The sequence below is a fragment of the Rhipicephalus microplus genome, chromosome 1 (genome assembly GCF_043290135.1).
Source record: "Rhipicephalus microplus isolate Deutch F79 chromosome 1, USDA_Rmic, whole genome shotgun sequence".
NCBI classification, from domain to species: Eukaryota; Metazoa; Arthropoda; class Arachnida; order Ixodida; family Ixodidae; genus Rhipicephalus; species Rhipicephalus microplus.
The window spans coordinates 99524562-99538532 of NC_134700.1; the positions used below are offsets into that span (position 1 = coordinate 99524562).

At 44.7% G+C, this 13971-nt stretch overlaps 1 protein-coding gene across 1 annotated transcript in view; it reads left to right on the forward strand.

Moving 5' to 3' along the window:
• Hmt-1 (ABC transporter ATP-binding protein/permease Hmt-1) overlaps positions 1-13971 on the forward strand; it is a 119884-nt gene that overhangs the window by 39962 nt on the left and 65951 nt on the right. The window contains exons 7-9 of the mRNA XM_075886251.1: positions 7017-7119; positions 9665-9754; positions 10749-10870. Coding sequence (XP_075742366.1) covers positions 7017-7119; positions 9665-9754; positions 10749-10870 — 315 coding nt within the window. The remainder of the gene's footprint in view (positions 1-7016; positions 7120-9664; positions 9755-10748; positions 10871-13971) is intronic.

Here is a 13971-nt window from a genome sequence, read left to right on the forward strand (position 1 = left end):
GACATGAAAGTGGAGCCTAGTAAGAACATAGAACTTGATAATTTTGTTTGTGAGGGACATGCTGTGGTCAGGGCAGCCAACAAGTGTAAGCTTTCTTAGCAAAACAAGTCCATGATGCTGTCAGGTTTGACTTCTATCACACTGAAGCAGTGGGTAAAGGTGTTCTCGAGAGTGGTCACGAGTTCATTGAGCTTGGCTGATGGGTACAGCAGGCCTCCTCGGTCAACAGCAGTCTTGCCTTGTAGGAGCTGCTGACTGCACTCTGCACATTTGGTGCTTGCAACGCTTTTTTTTGCCACATATCCAGCCATGTAGAATATGAGTCTGGCATCGCCGCTTTGCACGACCATGTCTGCATGCTCGGTGCTGTGGCCGTATTCATTGAGCACTTCATGTGCTTTAGCAAGGTTTCCTACGTCAAGAAGCTCGTCTAACTTCCTCCGAGGAGTGAGGTCCTTTCCGTGGTCAGCTCCCAGCAGACTTCTCAGTAGTCCAGAAGACACATTGCTTCCTTTCGGTGGTTTTGCCAAATTCTGGAAGCTCAAAGTGTTGATCGAGATTAAGAACTGGGAGGCAGTCGGGTGATCATTGCATCTAGACATTTTAGACATTTGTCGGACGATTCCAAACAGCTACTCCAGGGGGTCCTGACTCAAGCGGCATGTCATCATATATCTGAAGTTCAACTTCATCGTCAGGTAGCGGAGAAGGTGTAGCATGCTTGATAAGGTAACACGAAGCCCCTCGGCTGTACTGCGGCTTAGAAAACCTCTGGAGCCAGCATCTGTTTCCCAATAATCCAGGTAAGTCAAGAAGTTTTGAATGCACTTCTCGTGTGTCCCTCCAGGCTTAAGTGCATATTAGCTGCACCTTGAAGTCATGGCCTCAATGAGCCTTCTCATTCTTTCCACAAAGCTGACTGTCGCCGCTGTGCTCCCATGCTTTTTTTCGATGGTTGCATTGTACAAGAAAAGGCCTCTGAGGACTTCGTCACTGTAAAGCCGCACTGCATAATTTACCCTCATTTTCTCAAAGCCATTGAGATGCACGACCGAATCGCTAATATGAGGCATGGCTTTGAGAGTCGTGTCATGCGGTTCATCAAGCTTCCGGGCACAGTCAATAGCGTCAACACTGGCATGGCCTTCTGGCAGTTTCACGCCCGTCCGAACAAAAGTGTTCCTCACACATTTAAGAAGGTGTGGGAAGACCGAGATGAAGTGCAGAAAACGTTCTGGGTCTGTAGGGTGCTGCCTTCTACAGACTGTGTTTCCTTTCGTACCGTGTATGCCGAATGAGTGCCATATGCTTCTGTTCCACACAGCTCCATCAGTGGTGATAAAGTCTACATGCAGACCGGCGTTTTCGCACATGACTACTGCTTCGAGGATTATTTTGCCTAACGTCTCGGATTTCACATTGCTGCGTGATGCGAACACCCCAATAATCTGGCGCCACGTGCCTGTAAAAGGCACGAACAATACTACAAGGCCATGGTCACATGCTGCGGAGCGCTCACTCTCTGGTGTGAACTTCCCAAGGTCCACAAAACCTTCGATAGTGCCATCGAGTCCCAAGCTCAAGTGTTCGGATAGCTTAATCTCATCAATTAACAGCCCACCATGGTGCTGGAACAAGTCCATAGATTTTGTTTTTTCCGCCACAGAAGCAAACACTTTTTCGCTCAGGCCAAACCCATTCCTGTAACGTTTGACATATCGACATAGTGATGTTCGAGAAGGCAACGCCATAATGTTGTTTTTGCGTATGTGCTCATAGAGGCGTGGGCTTTTCATGGACATAATTAGGCACTCTAGAGCCCATTCACTTTCACACTTCATTCGTTTTGTGGATTTTATTTTAGCCGCTGTAAAGCACGCCTTGACTTGTTGCTGTTGTTAATGGGTAGGGCCTTCACCACTTCTTCAAATGCTGCAGAGTCATTCTGTGCATTCTTTTTGTCACGGACTGCCATTTTTGCGACCCTGCGTCACGGCAATTAACGGGCGCGTACTACCCCGCTGACCGGCGCAATGTCACGGACTGCCATTTTTGGGGCCCCTGCGTCACGGCAATTAACGGGCGCCGTACTACCCCGCTGACCGGCGGGAACTGCGGGCGCATGAAAGAGAGCCGGGAAGTGCAGAATGGGGTGTTCTTCTTCGAACGTCGCCGCCGACGTTTGATCCTTTGTACCTACGGCGGCGTCTGCAGGGTCGTGGAAGGCCGCGATGTACCACGAACAAGGTTTAGACTACGGGACGCACCGGCTGAGAGCCAAACAGTCTGATCGTTCCCACGGGAAAACTTCTGGTGGCCAAGCCGTATGACAGCACCCCAACAGGTTGTCACTCTCGCTAGTTGAGGGCCCTCTCCTAATTAAAAAGGGGTGGGGGCAATATATTTTTTGGGGCGGAGTTTCCAACAATGAAACGCGCACGATTGGACCCATGTAGAGGTCTCTTGTCCCCAAGAAAGAGAGCGAGGGGACACGAGGGGGATTTAAGCGCAGGATTTTGCCCTGCTAGGCAGGCTAGTCGCTGACCAACATGGTTTAGAAACAGATCAACAAGTATCTCTTCTAGAAGTTTTTAGTGTGGCTCTGTATCCGCTGGCCACCTAAACTTAGCCGTTCTTCTACTTGTGACGCGATATTAACGTCTGCAACGTAGACATCGGGACTTTGCCTCGAGTTAGCTCAACCTGCCTGAGGTCACCTGCAAGCACTAGCCTCCCGGATCCACCAGCGTTGCAACACCGCCGACATCGCAGTCGTGCCAGAACTCTCTTCGACTTCTCGCATCCGATCGTTGGGGACGCAACGCTGCCGGTCATCACACGTATGCCTTCACCTGTTTATATCTTCGAACTTTCTCCTCCGTAGTTCTATTGTTGTTAGTTTGTGTAGTTTGTAATAGTTCTCTCTCGTAAGCTGATTTATTGTTTTTTTATATGTATTTTTTAGTTGTATCAAGTGTTGATGTATTTTGTTAGTTGTATTGAAGTGTTGTACTAGATCCCGTGTGCTGCTATATCACTAGAGTAAAGTTTGTTTTGTTTTTTCACGTCTCTGATCTCTTCACTGTCTCTGCTTGCGTACGGAACGAACTAACCTGCTGTCATTCCCGTCGCCGACTTCGCGGTGGCGACGCTAGAGTGGCAGCTTGTAACACTTTTCTTTCATTTGTTTGATGAGGGATTTAGCCTGCAGGAAATTCAGGCGACTCCTTTTCGCTTGCGCTGTTCGCAGCTTAAGCCTGTATGAAAGCTTTTGGGACTGGGCCACATTTTTGCCTTTTCTTCGCCTGTAAGACTCTCGATTCAGGAGCAGCCTTCGGAGGTGCTTGCATTGTGGGCAGGCTTTTTTTGGCATTGGAGCAACCCCACGGCAAGATGAGCTGAAGGTTCTGTCATCAAAAGTCTTCTCCTTGTACTTAAAATTTACTCCAAATTCACCAGTTTCACCAAACCCACTGCATAGTATCATGGAGTCGACGTCGGGAAGCAACTCTTCTGCCATTTCGATGTCGGTAATGTCAAGGGTCTTTATTTTTGTAGCTTGCACAAAAGCTGTCGCTTCAAGTTTGTTTTCATTTGATGTTATTAGCACATACTTGACAAAAGTCAACTTCTCACGATCTAGTGCACACACTGTAAACACCGTGGCGTTGTCGGCTCCAGCAATTCGATGTCGAGCCCAGTAAGCGCTGGGAAGACCACACTTGCGGCCGTCAGGAATTGCAGGCACATTCCGAACAGGTACTTGGTGACTGTCGCTTTCTGTGCTGTACGAGCCAGCTGTCTCCTCGCAAGCAGACGTGTTTGGTTCCTGACGTCGAATTTTCAATGGCAGGCCGCAAGTGGATGTTCTTGACGTCCTTTTCTTCGGCACTTCCTTTGAAAGATACGCAGGAACATTTGGGAATATGGTTGGCACCGCGTCAGATTTCAGCACCGGTTTTCTCGGGGAATCTGAACAGTTTCGCCGTTTATCACGTTCGTGTAAAAACGTTCAATAAACTGCTCGTCGAAATGAAGCTCACAGAGCCTCGACTTCGCGTCCAACGACTTGTCGGCATGGGGTACGGCTCGTCGCCAGGCTTCGAAGAGGGCAGGGTCTTTGGGAACAGAGAAGAGAGAAGCACGCTGACCTTGCTCCCTCGATGACACACAGCCGCTCGTGCAGCCAGGAGCGAAGCAGTGGCGTCGCCTCGCTTTCGTAGTGCTGGAGTTCATCCTAAGCTCGGCACTCACACTGTCGTGTCAGCAGCTAAATGCATTTTGCCAAAAGCGAGACAACAACGCGAGAACACGCCCCAACACACTTTCAGAGGCGAACCAGCGAGCCCAGAGGCGAGCCAACGAGAGAATGCGGAGCGCGTGCTTCGCCCGCCCGCATCACTATGCCGACAGCAGCGCCGTGGTAACAGTCGCGGCGGCGCTTGAAAAGGAGGATTGCGCGCGCTCGGCGAATATGCGGGCGCTGGCGTCACCTCCCAATTCTAGCCATCATAATTGAGTTTCAGCTTCGGATCGTCTGTGGCTCAAAAGTAAGCCAGTGGCAAAACAAAAGCAGGGCAGTCTCATCGCCATCACTATCGAGCAATGGCGGCACCCAGTGCTTGCTGAACAGCGGCGGTATAGCAGCGGTTTCTGGTGGTGCCAACGTGTGTTTTAGACTTCGTCGACGCATTTTCAGGCTCTGAAAATGGATCAAAATGTTAAAGATTGGGCTTAATGCATAGCAATTAGTACATGAGCGTGGAATTGCTTTGTAAAATTTTGTTGAAGCGGGACGATCGAAAAAAAAGTGTTCATTGTAGCGACAATATTTATGCATTGACTCCTATAGGCTGCTGACGGGGAATCTTAAATTTTTCATTGTAGTGTAAATTTCGTTGAAGTGGCGTTCGTTGTAGCGGAGTTGAACTGTAGGGGCATAATAGTCCACATGTGGCATTTTTGAATGGTAGTTTCACTGCAGTGGAATGGTGGCAAACCGTGAAAGTATCTATTCAAATGTGTATTCACATGTAACACCCCTGTAAATGTGGTTTTGCTGTAGTGAAGTAGTGCTAAGCCTTAAAAACACTTATCCAGGGATGATTTGCACTGCTGCAAAGCCCCACTTCAATTTTAAATGATATTACCCTCACACCGATTAACTTTTTTTTAGTTTACAAGTTTGTTGTATCGACTTACAGGCTCATATAGCAAATTTTATAGCGTAACATATTTTATAGGCTATCACTTGCATTCTACCCAAAGTCAAATCGTGCTACTATTCAAATTTGTTTCCACTACCTTTGAAGCAAAAAGAATGGCATTCGCACAGGCCTTGTTTCATTTTTTTGAAATGTTGTTCAGGTTAATATGGTCATAACGAATATGCCCATTTTTCTTTGTATATGTGATATACAGTAGAATCTTGATGACAAGATTATGGTTGATGTGAATTTCATGATACCAATTTTAAGGTTGTTTTCAATGAATTACAGTAGATAAAATATGCCTTTATTCGGTGTTATAGGAACAGTTTCCCCAGTCACTGCGGATGATACAAATGCGTGATTGACCTCTGCACGCCAGCTGTGCAACACGGCTTTTCTGTAAGAGAAAGGCCCGTTCACTCTTACCCTCGAAGGTAGTGAATGCGGCAAAACTCGCTGGAATTTTCCTCACTTTAGTGCCCGGAAAAAACACGGCGCGAGGCCAACGCGAAAAAATTAGACGGAGACCAATTTTCCGGCCATGCGATAGCAAATTGCCTTTTTGCTTCATGACTTTGGCCACACTCGCTGCTCTAGCTCTCAAACCACGTGATGTAAACAACCAGCCACCATGCCAGCCGCTAATTCAACATGGTGGCAAAGGCGTTAGTGGTGTATCTACCCGTGCAGCAGGTCAGAGCTCACGGCCTTGACAAGGACGCATTCATCAAGAGCTTGGTCTGGATTACGATCGCTGAAAACATTGGAAGTAGAAAAAGGTGTAGGAGCAGGGAGTCGGCATGCCCTCGCTTTACCACTGCCAGCTGAATCGGTCACCGCCGCTGCATCTGCTTGTTTTGTTTCTGTTGGCGTGTCATCTGAAAGAACATTCGTAAAGGTGTGAACGGTTTCTTCTCAACTCGATACAAACCTCAATGCTCAGGAAACGGGCAAAATAAAATGAATTTTCAAGCTTTGATGGCGGCGGTGGCATGTACGAGGGGCAGAACGAATGTGAACATTTTCGATGGGCAGGACATGGTTCTCCAGCCACTTTTGCGTTTTCGCTTCAGTTCTCCAGTGCGAATTCTCCAGCACTGAATTTTTTTCATATCGACATCGCAGCACGATTTTCTTGCACCTTAACCGGCTTCTTACACCTTGCGCGGTTTTCTTGCAGCTTTAGCACCGTAGCGAGTGAATTTTGAATGAGTTTGCCCACTTTCGCTCCCTTTCATGTCACGTGTGAACGCACCGTGTCAGCAATGTAAGTGAGAAAACTGCTGCATATTATTGAGAGATGGTGAAGGCAGGAAAGTTCAAAACAACATCATGAAATTTTCTCAGCAAGATGCAGTTGTCAATAAAGTTCTTGTTCATCTTCAATATCAGCTTTAACCTATTTTTGGTTCACAAGAACTCGGGATGATGCAAATATTTTGCATGCTTCCTTCGAATTCGGATCATTGAGATTCTTATATGCTATTCAGTTCAAAATTATTATATTGAATTCAAAATAATTAGACCAATATCACCATTTGCTTCGAATTCATTTTGAACCAAAAATGTACTATTCGCACAAGCCTACTCTTTCTGGGTGACACCATCGTCTTGGTAAATGCATTTATTGTTAAATGTTTGCTGCAACGAATAATATGCACATAAAAAAGGGGGGTCTCAACTTTGCAAAGTCGTGCTTTAAAAAATTCTGTGAATGTCGAAATTATGTGGCTACACTGTTCATACTGCATGCTGTCAAATGGGCATTTGTAAGCCGCTTTAAATGACACCAACTCATACCTTCAGGTGGCAGCAGCATCCTGTCGAACCTGCGTTCCTATCTGTGGATCTCAGTGCAGCAGTTCACAGTAAAGGAGATTGAAGTTGAACTGTACTCCCATCTTCACCAGTGAGTAGCCCACTTTCTCGACCTTTGATGATGCAGAAAAAATGTTGCCCAATTCACAAAGCTTCATAATTTTAAAAAGTTTTTTCTTAGACTCAAACTGTCCTGCAGTACCTAGTATTCATCTATGTTATTTTAGGGTCCCGAAATTGTGTGGTCGTATGTGGTCTGGGTTATTCACAGGCTCTCGACCCATCCACTTACCAATCAGTAATACTCCCTGTCTCTGAATACTTTAGTAGTTTTGAGAAAAGCTGTTTTAGATCACAGATTTAGGCATCGTACATGAAAAATTCAGTGCTTTTTAGTGAGCAGGAACGTGGCCTTTGACAGTGCGCTGGTTGCGTACATAATTGTATGCGTCATTTTTTAATAATTTATGCTTTCTCTATAGCGAGCTTGTTGTTGATCGACCTTTTCTGCTCTGGCATTCTGGTATTTTGTGTAAGGCAACCTGTCATTTCGCATTGCCACATTTTATTGTTGCCTGGATGTGAGCACATGGACATTGTTGTTGCCTGTAGCAGCTGAAGTGTTGCGCTGCTAAGCATGTGGTTGAAGGTCTGATTCCCAGCAGCAAGGCCGACAGCTGGGCTAGTTGGTATGGTTCTATTAAAGTAGCACATACTACAGGACAAGAAGCGGACGCTTACAAGCATCTAGGCACTTACAAAGGTTGTGTCTATTTCTGCTCCCGTAGTTTGCGCTACTTTAAATAATATAATTCCCAACATTGCGGAACGAAACAGATAGGAAAAATTATTGTGCAGTATGATAGAAAAAAAAATAATGCGGCCAACTCCACTTCGCCAACACTGTCAGAACAACCTAGCTAATGCCCCCTTTGTCAGGCTCACTCTCACCCATATTTGCGTGCCTTTTATTGGTTCTCCCTTTCCACCGAGCCTCGCAGTCGTTCATATTGGCACAGCGCAGCCCTTCCTCTCCTACCTAGACCCACTCTCGCCACACCTTAAAGCCCTAGACCAGCACTTTGCTAATGGACGGGGAAGCTTCGACTAAGAGAAGCTTCACTGTTGAAACACTGCACTGCACGTTAAGCTTCGCTTGCCTTTATTTCTCTTGCCCATATGGCACCTGAATTTTTTAGCCATAAAGCTAGTCGTTATGAGAACGCTGTAATACCAGATTTTTCTATTCGCATCTTCAGCGGGCAGCACCAGTGGCATTTCTTACACACTCGTACAGTGCTGTACATTCGCTTGGGCACCACGTGTGAAATGCTGCATGTTCGGCTGGGCTGGCCACGACACCAGTGCACACCACCACACCACCATGAAGATTGATGGTGAAGCGTGAAGCAATCTCGTCAGCTTGCATGCACTAGCAGACGACGCAGTGATGTTCCATTAGTGCAGGGTAATGTACAGCTGGTGCTGCCACAGAACATGGTCGAGTGGAAGGGAAAATGTGCGTGAGCTTACATCGTTCGACCGTGCTTGCACAAGGCTAGTTTTGCTGCCAGGATTTCACTGGACACCAATGGCAATTCGTAAATCACCGTAACCCTCATCAAGTTGGTATAGAACTAATGCAGCATAACTGTGCAACATAGACACGAACTCGCTAGACACCGAACGTCTCGCAAGTGTCTCTCATTGTTTGGTTTTCTGTCGTCTACGCTCTTATTCCCAGCACAAACAGGACGCTGGAGGTTGTCGTCTGCTGCATAGAGTCTCTTGCAGACAGCGCGGTTGATGCAGATTTGAGTTTTGTGGTTCACACGTTCGTCTGGCCCATAGCGGGTTGTAAAACTCGGGCACTGTTTGACATAGCTTTTCTTTCGCCGCCATGGTGCCAGTGCAGCTTAGCCGAAGATGCCGTATGTGTGAAACACACCTTTGAGATAAAGATCTGCGTATATAACCAGACAGAACAGCATGAATCAATGCTCAAATCAGTCACAAATGTGCGAGCTTTGCACATTCATAGTTTTCGACTGTAAGCAGCTCTCTTCTCCAGCTCTTTAGAAATGCTGGTAATCTTCAGTGTGTGCTGTATGTAAGGAACTGCACAAATCATTGCTATTCTATCTCCAGTTTGCCAGAAGTGCATGTTCCATTTGGTGACAACTTATAGAGCTGAAATGTAAAACAAAGTGGGTCACCTGAAGAAGAGGTGAGTGGGTGACCACTGTGGAGGTGTAAAAGGCAGCTTCAACATGCATTGCCAGAGAGAGGATGGTGTTTCATTCGAAACAAAAAATATTTTAAATGGAATTGCTGCCTGAATGAAACAACTCCCTCTCGTATGATTGGTTTCATACTTGAATTCAGAACCCTTGTTTAGCCCTGTTTAATAGAATATATTTTTCTATTCTCTTGCCTTAAAGTGTATAATGAGAATCTCCTGCTGTATCACTGTTATCTATATATAATACTCATGGGATCACCAACCCGTAAATAACTCACTGACACCATCTATGTACTTTAATAGGCATTTCTGCATCTCCTTAATCTCCTTGTCACTTAAAAGTTTGTCCTTGGCATAGTACTTCACATCTTTCACTGTGTGTGATTTTTTGCAGCCTGTCCATGAGCTGGCACCTGAGCAGGAAAACCGGTGAGGTGCTGAAGATTCTTGACAGAGGGACTAGCAGCGTCACATCTCTCCTTAGGTATGGCTGTTTGGCTAGATAGTATTTCGGAGAGTTTCGTATTGGATTTGTTGGTTTTGTTTAATCGATTAAGTGCAAAGTGACAGTTGGCATTGTAAGGTGTATTTTACTGCAAAAGAGTGGCTACTTGGGCTGGTTGGTATTGCATTTTGAAAGAAATTTACTTTTCTTGGTGTGCAGAGAACATTTGAGAAAGAAGATAGAGCAGTGAGATAGGACAGTGCGCTCTGTCCTATCTCACTGCTCTATCTTCTTTCTTAAACGCTACCTGCACACTAAAAGAAGTAAATTTCTTTCAAAAAGTGTATTTTACCCTTGAGAACAAAGATGTTCACACTTGCCAGAAATTGAAGCCTGTATATTGTTCATGGGAAATGTCTCGTGAACGAAAGCCCGTTTGAGTAAATAGGAAGGAATACACGTGACAGTACAGGATAGCTTTTCATACAGTACAAAAAACTAACTCCGTGTGACAGCGATCCGACACAATTTTTTATAAATGTGTAAATTCTAGTTCCATTCGTTCATGTAAATTTACCTACGACCAACTGTCTAGACATCCACCTTGGCCTGCAGTACATTGAAACGAATAATAAATAACTGAATAAGTAAAAAGAGTGGAGTTTCCAGATTTACTGCTTCAAGTCTCTGAGTCACTAAGATTGGTTCTTGATATGTTATGGCAAAAATAGACGCAACACTTTTGTTTGAATGAGTCATTGTGCACCTTGGTAGCTTAATCGATAGGAGATTTTAAACTGATAATCGCTCTGGGTGAAGTGTGGTGCTGTTCCATTGTAGATGTAGAATGTCGCTGTTATGCAGACTATTTTAATTTTGCCCAGCAGATTTGTATGACACATCCACAAACTCTCTGACACTGTCCCAGCATATGAAAAAAGTGTTATTTAATTTGTATTCTATTCCTCTTCAAAAGTTATCTGCTCATCAGAGTTACAGTGGAGGGGCACTGAGCAACTGACTTTGTTTCCAGCTACATCCTGTTCAACATCCTCCCAGCTGTGGCTGACATTGTGGTCGCCATCGTATACTTCACCGTTTCCTTCAACGCCTGGTTTGGTTTGATTGTCTTCATCACCATGGCCTTATACCTAGGTGAGGTTCTGGTTGTTCGTATTCATAAGCAAAGCGCTAAGGTGATCGAAATCTCTGTTGCTTGAAAAGCCTCTGGCCAGGCCTCACCTCAAAAGTGTACTGCAATAATTTTACATTTTAATTCTATATAGATAAGTTCATTTGCTTTGTCTCCATCAAAGCTTCATAAGTGTGGTGTTGATACAAGTAGACAGCTTTAGTTCGAGGTTTACTGTTCGTTTCATTTAGATGAATGACAGTATGCCCCCAACTGGCCCAGCTGAAGGGCTAGTGATCATGTACAAACTGGTTGGGCTCTTAGTCAAATCCTGCCCTGGCTAGAACCATTTTAGCAGAGCATAATAGTGGATCTAGTTGGCTGCACCCTTTTAACAGCTTAACTATGCATAACCTGTGCTTTTGGGGCTTTGTAGTCCTCTTCTTGCAGTGCATGTGTGAACTATAGCAACAGGATGAGTCAGACATACCAGTATCATAAACTTGCCTCATGTGTCGTGATAAGGTCAAAGAAGCCATGTAATGATCTACTACATCAATGTGCATGTAGTTATGACTTTCTTTTTGTTGAAAGTAGCAGTTTATCAAGGAAGTCAATTATTCACTTGAGGCAAGGTGCCATGTAAAATAATACTACTGCAATCAACGCTGCATTTTTCAGACTTTCTAATGACTGTGACATCAATTTAATAATTGGTTATAGTTTATAAAAGTGAATATATTAAGCTTTTTTACTTTTCTTATGTGATCAAATCGCCACAGCCACATCTAAACCAGCTCTCAAGACTCGCCTCTACACTTGCTCCAGCGGTGATGTCGAGAAGTACAAAAACTGGCCCGCGCATCAACATTTCTGAAACGATACATGGTGAAAGCTAGGCTTGTGAGAATAGTAAATTTAAGTTTGGAGTGAATTTAAAGTGAATAGTGCTTCAGTAGAATATATTGGATTCAAATTTAAATAGGTTATGTCACATAATTTAAAGGAAGTGAGCATATTTGTCATGGCCCAACAAACCTGCACAAAACTTTTTTTGTTACAAATTAGAACAAGACATCTGCAAATGTCTTTCTTTTTGTCAAAGAACGTGAAAGCAACTTTTAATAGCAGCAGGATTTGACTTTCAGTAGTACCGTATATACTCGGATAATGATTGCAATTTTTTTTTTTAAAAAAAACTGACTCCAACTTCAGGATGCGATCATTATGCGGGGTAAATTTTCCATGAAAAAATATTCTGAGCACCGGAAACGCAAAAAAGTCGCTGATCAGAATTTTTATGGTAGCTATCATGAACATAACCAAAACTAAAAGTAAATATAGGCTTACCTTTGTAATAAAATGCACACATTATGCACGAGCTACATGCATGGCACACTGCCCTTTTATTTTTTACCTCTCTGACCCCCTAACGTTCATTCAGACTTTGAAGCATCACTGGCGTCAGTGTCGTCACCGCACGATTCCCTGTCGGAACCGGCAGTGTCTTCACTGTCCCACAGAGGGTCATCTTTCGTTCCGTCGAGCGCATTGGAAACGCCAGCGACAGTCCATTCCGCCGCATGAAGCGTGTCGTCCAGCCGGAACTGGCGCGGAAGTCCTTTCTGACTACTCCCAGCCTCCGGGAAACTGTGCACGCCTGCATCCGTATCATGTCTAATGACACTGCATAACCGTCCTTGCGCATGTCCTTCACGTATTCGAGGACTGCCTTTTCAATGTCAGGGAACTTGCCAGATTAGGGTCTGCGGAAAGCCCATCGCGTGCTGTCAGTAGCTATGAGCATGTCCCGCTGTTTTTCCCAATATCGGATCCGGATTTCGTCGACGCCGAAATGTCTGCCGGCAGTGCGGTTGCCGTGCTCTAGCACGTAGTCAAGCGCCTTCAGCTTGAACACAGCAGTAAAGCTCGCATACCGCTTCATGGTGAAATGGCGCTTCAACAGACGATCACAAAGCACACAAAAAAAACATGGTCTCAGGAAAAAAAAAAACATTGCTGCGGGATGAACACAGGTCGACCAACAGGCGGCTGCTGCTGTAACAATGGGGATGTCAAAACAAACATGGTGGCTGACGAAGCGAGGCACTCCGTGGAGCGAAGCCACCGCATTTTTTTTTCTTCTTTGCGTCAGTTATGGAGGTTGTGAGTACGTCACGCGCGTCAAGACAGTTTCTTCCATATAAATAAGGAATGCTTTCATTTAAATCAGTAAATTTACGTCATTAGCATAGTGATGCCCGCGTTCAGATCACAGAAACAATGATACGCGTGTTCAGCCAGACTTGGCACATGACCTGTCGATGCGGCAAGTTCAGGGTGTGATCATTACTTGGGGGGGGGGAGTCGAATTTAGACGACAAAATTTAGGGGTGCGATCATTATGCGAGTGCAGTCATTATGCGAGTAAATACGTTATGCAAGTGAAAACCTGCAAAATAGGATAAGTTTTAAAGTTTACAACTCTTAGAGCATTCAAAGTATAACAAGGTTTAAACATGAAAAATGACGCATCGATTGGAGGCTAATAAGTTTATTTAACCTTGAAGTCGGGCTTTGCGGCAGTGCAGATTTGTTTTAAAGATGTGGCCACAGTACAGCATTTTTTTACTGCAGGGAAAGTATTTTTACGTGGGGTTACATGTGTATTGAAATGCAGCTAATCGTTGATTTCGAATACTTTGAAATTTTCAATAATTTAATTTCAAATCGAAGAGAATTCGAATACTGTAATATTTGTGCAAATATTCAAAGTGCTCGAATATTTGCACAAGCCTGGTGAAAGCTTTAAGACGAAGATAGATATGAGGTATGAAACACAGAAGTGCTGCCTAGTGTCTAGCATGCAGTGCATAGTTGCTAGTTGCTAGGGGCATTTGAGAAACGGACGTGCAACCCTGCTTCCGAAGGTGGCATATGCAGGGACTTAAAAGTGACCAGGATTGGGTTGTCACCTTGTGGCATAGAGTTCAAAAAAAAAAAAAAAAAAAAAAAAAAACCTGGAGCGTGGGCAATCACAAAGGTCGTGCATTCTGTTGTTATTTGTGTATTCTATAGCTCTGCAAATGTAAATTTTGAGCGGTGACACAAAACTCTTGCCATC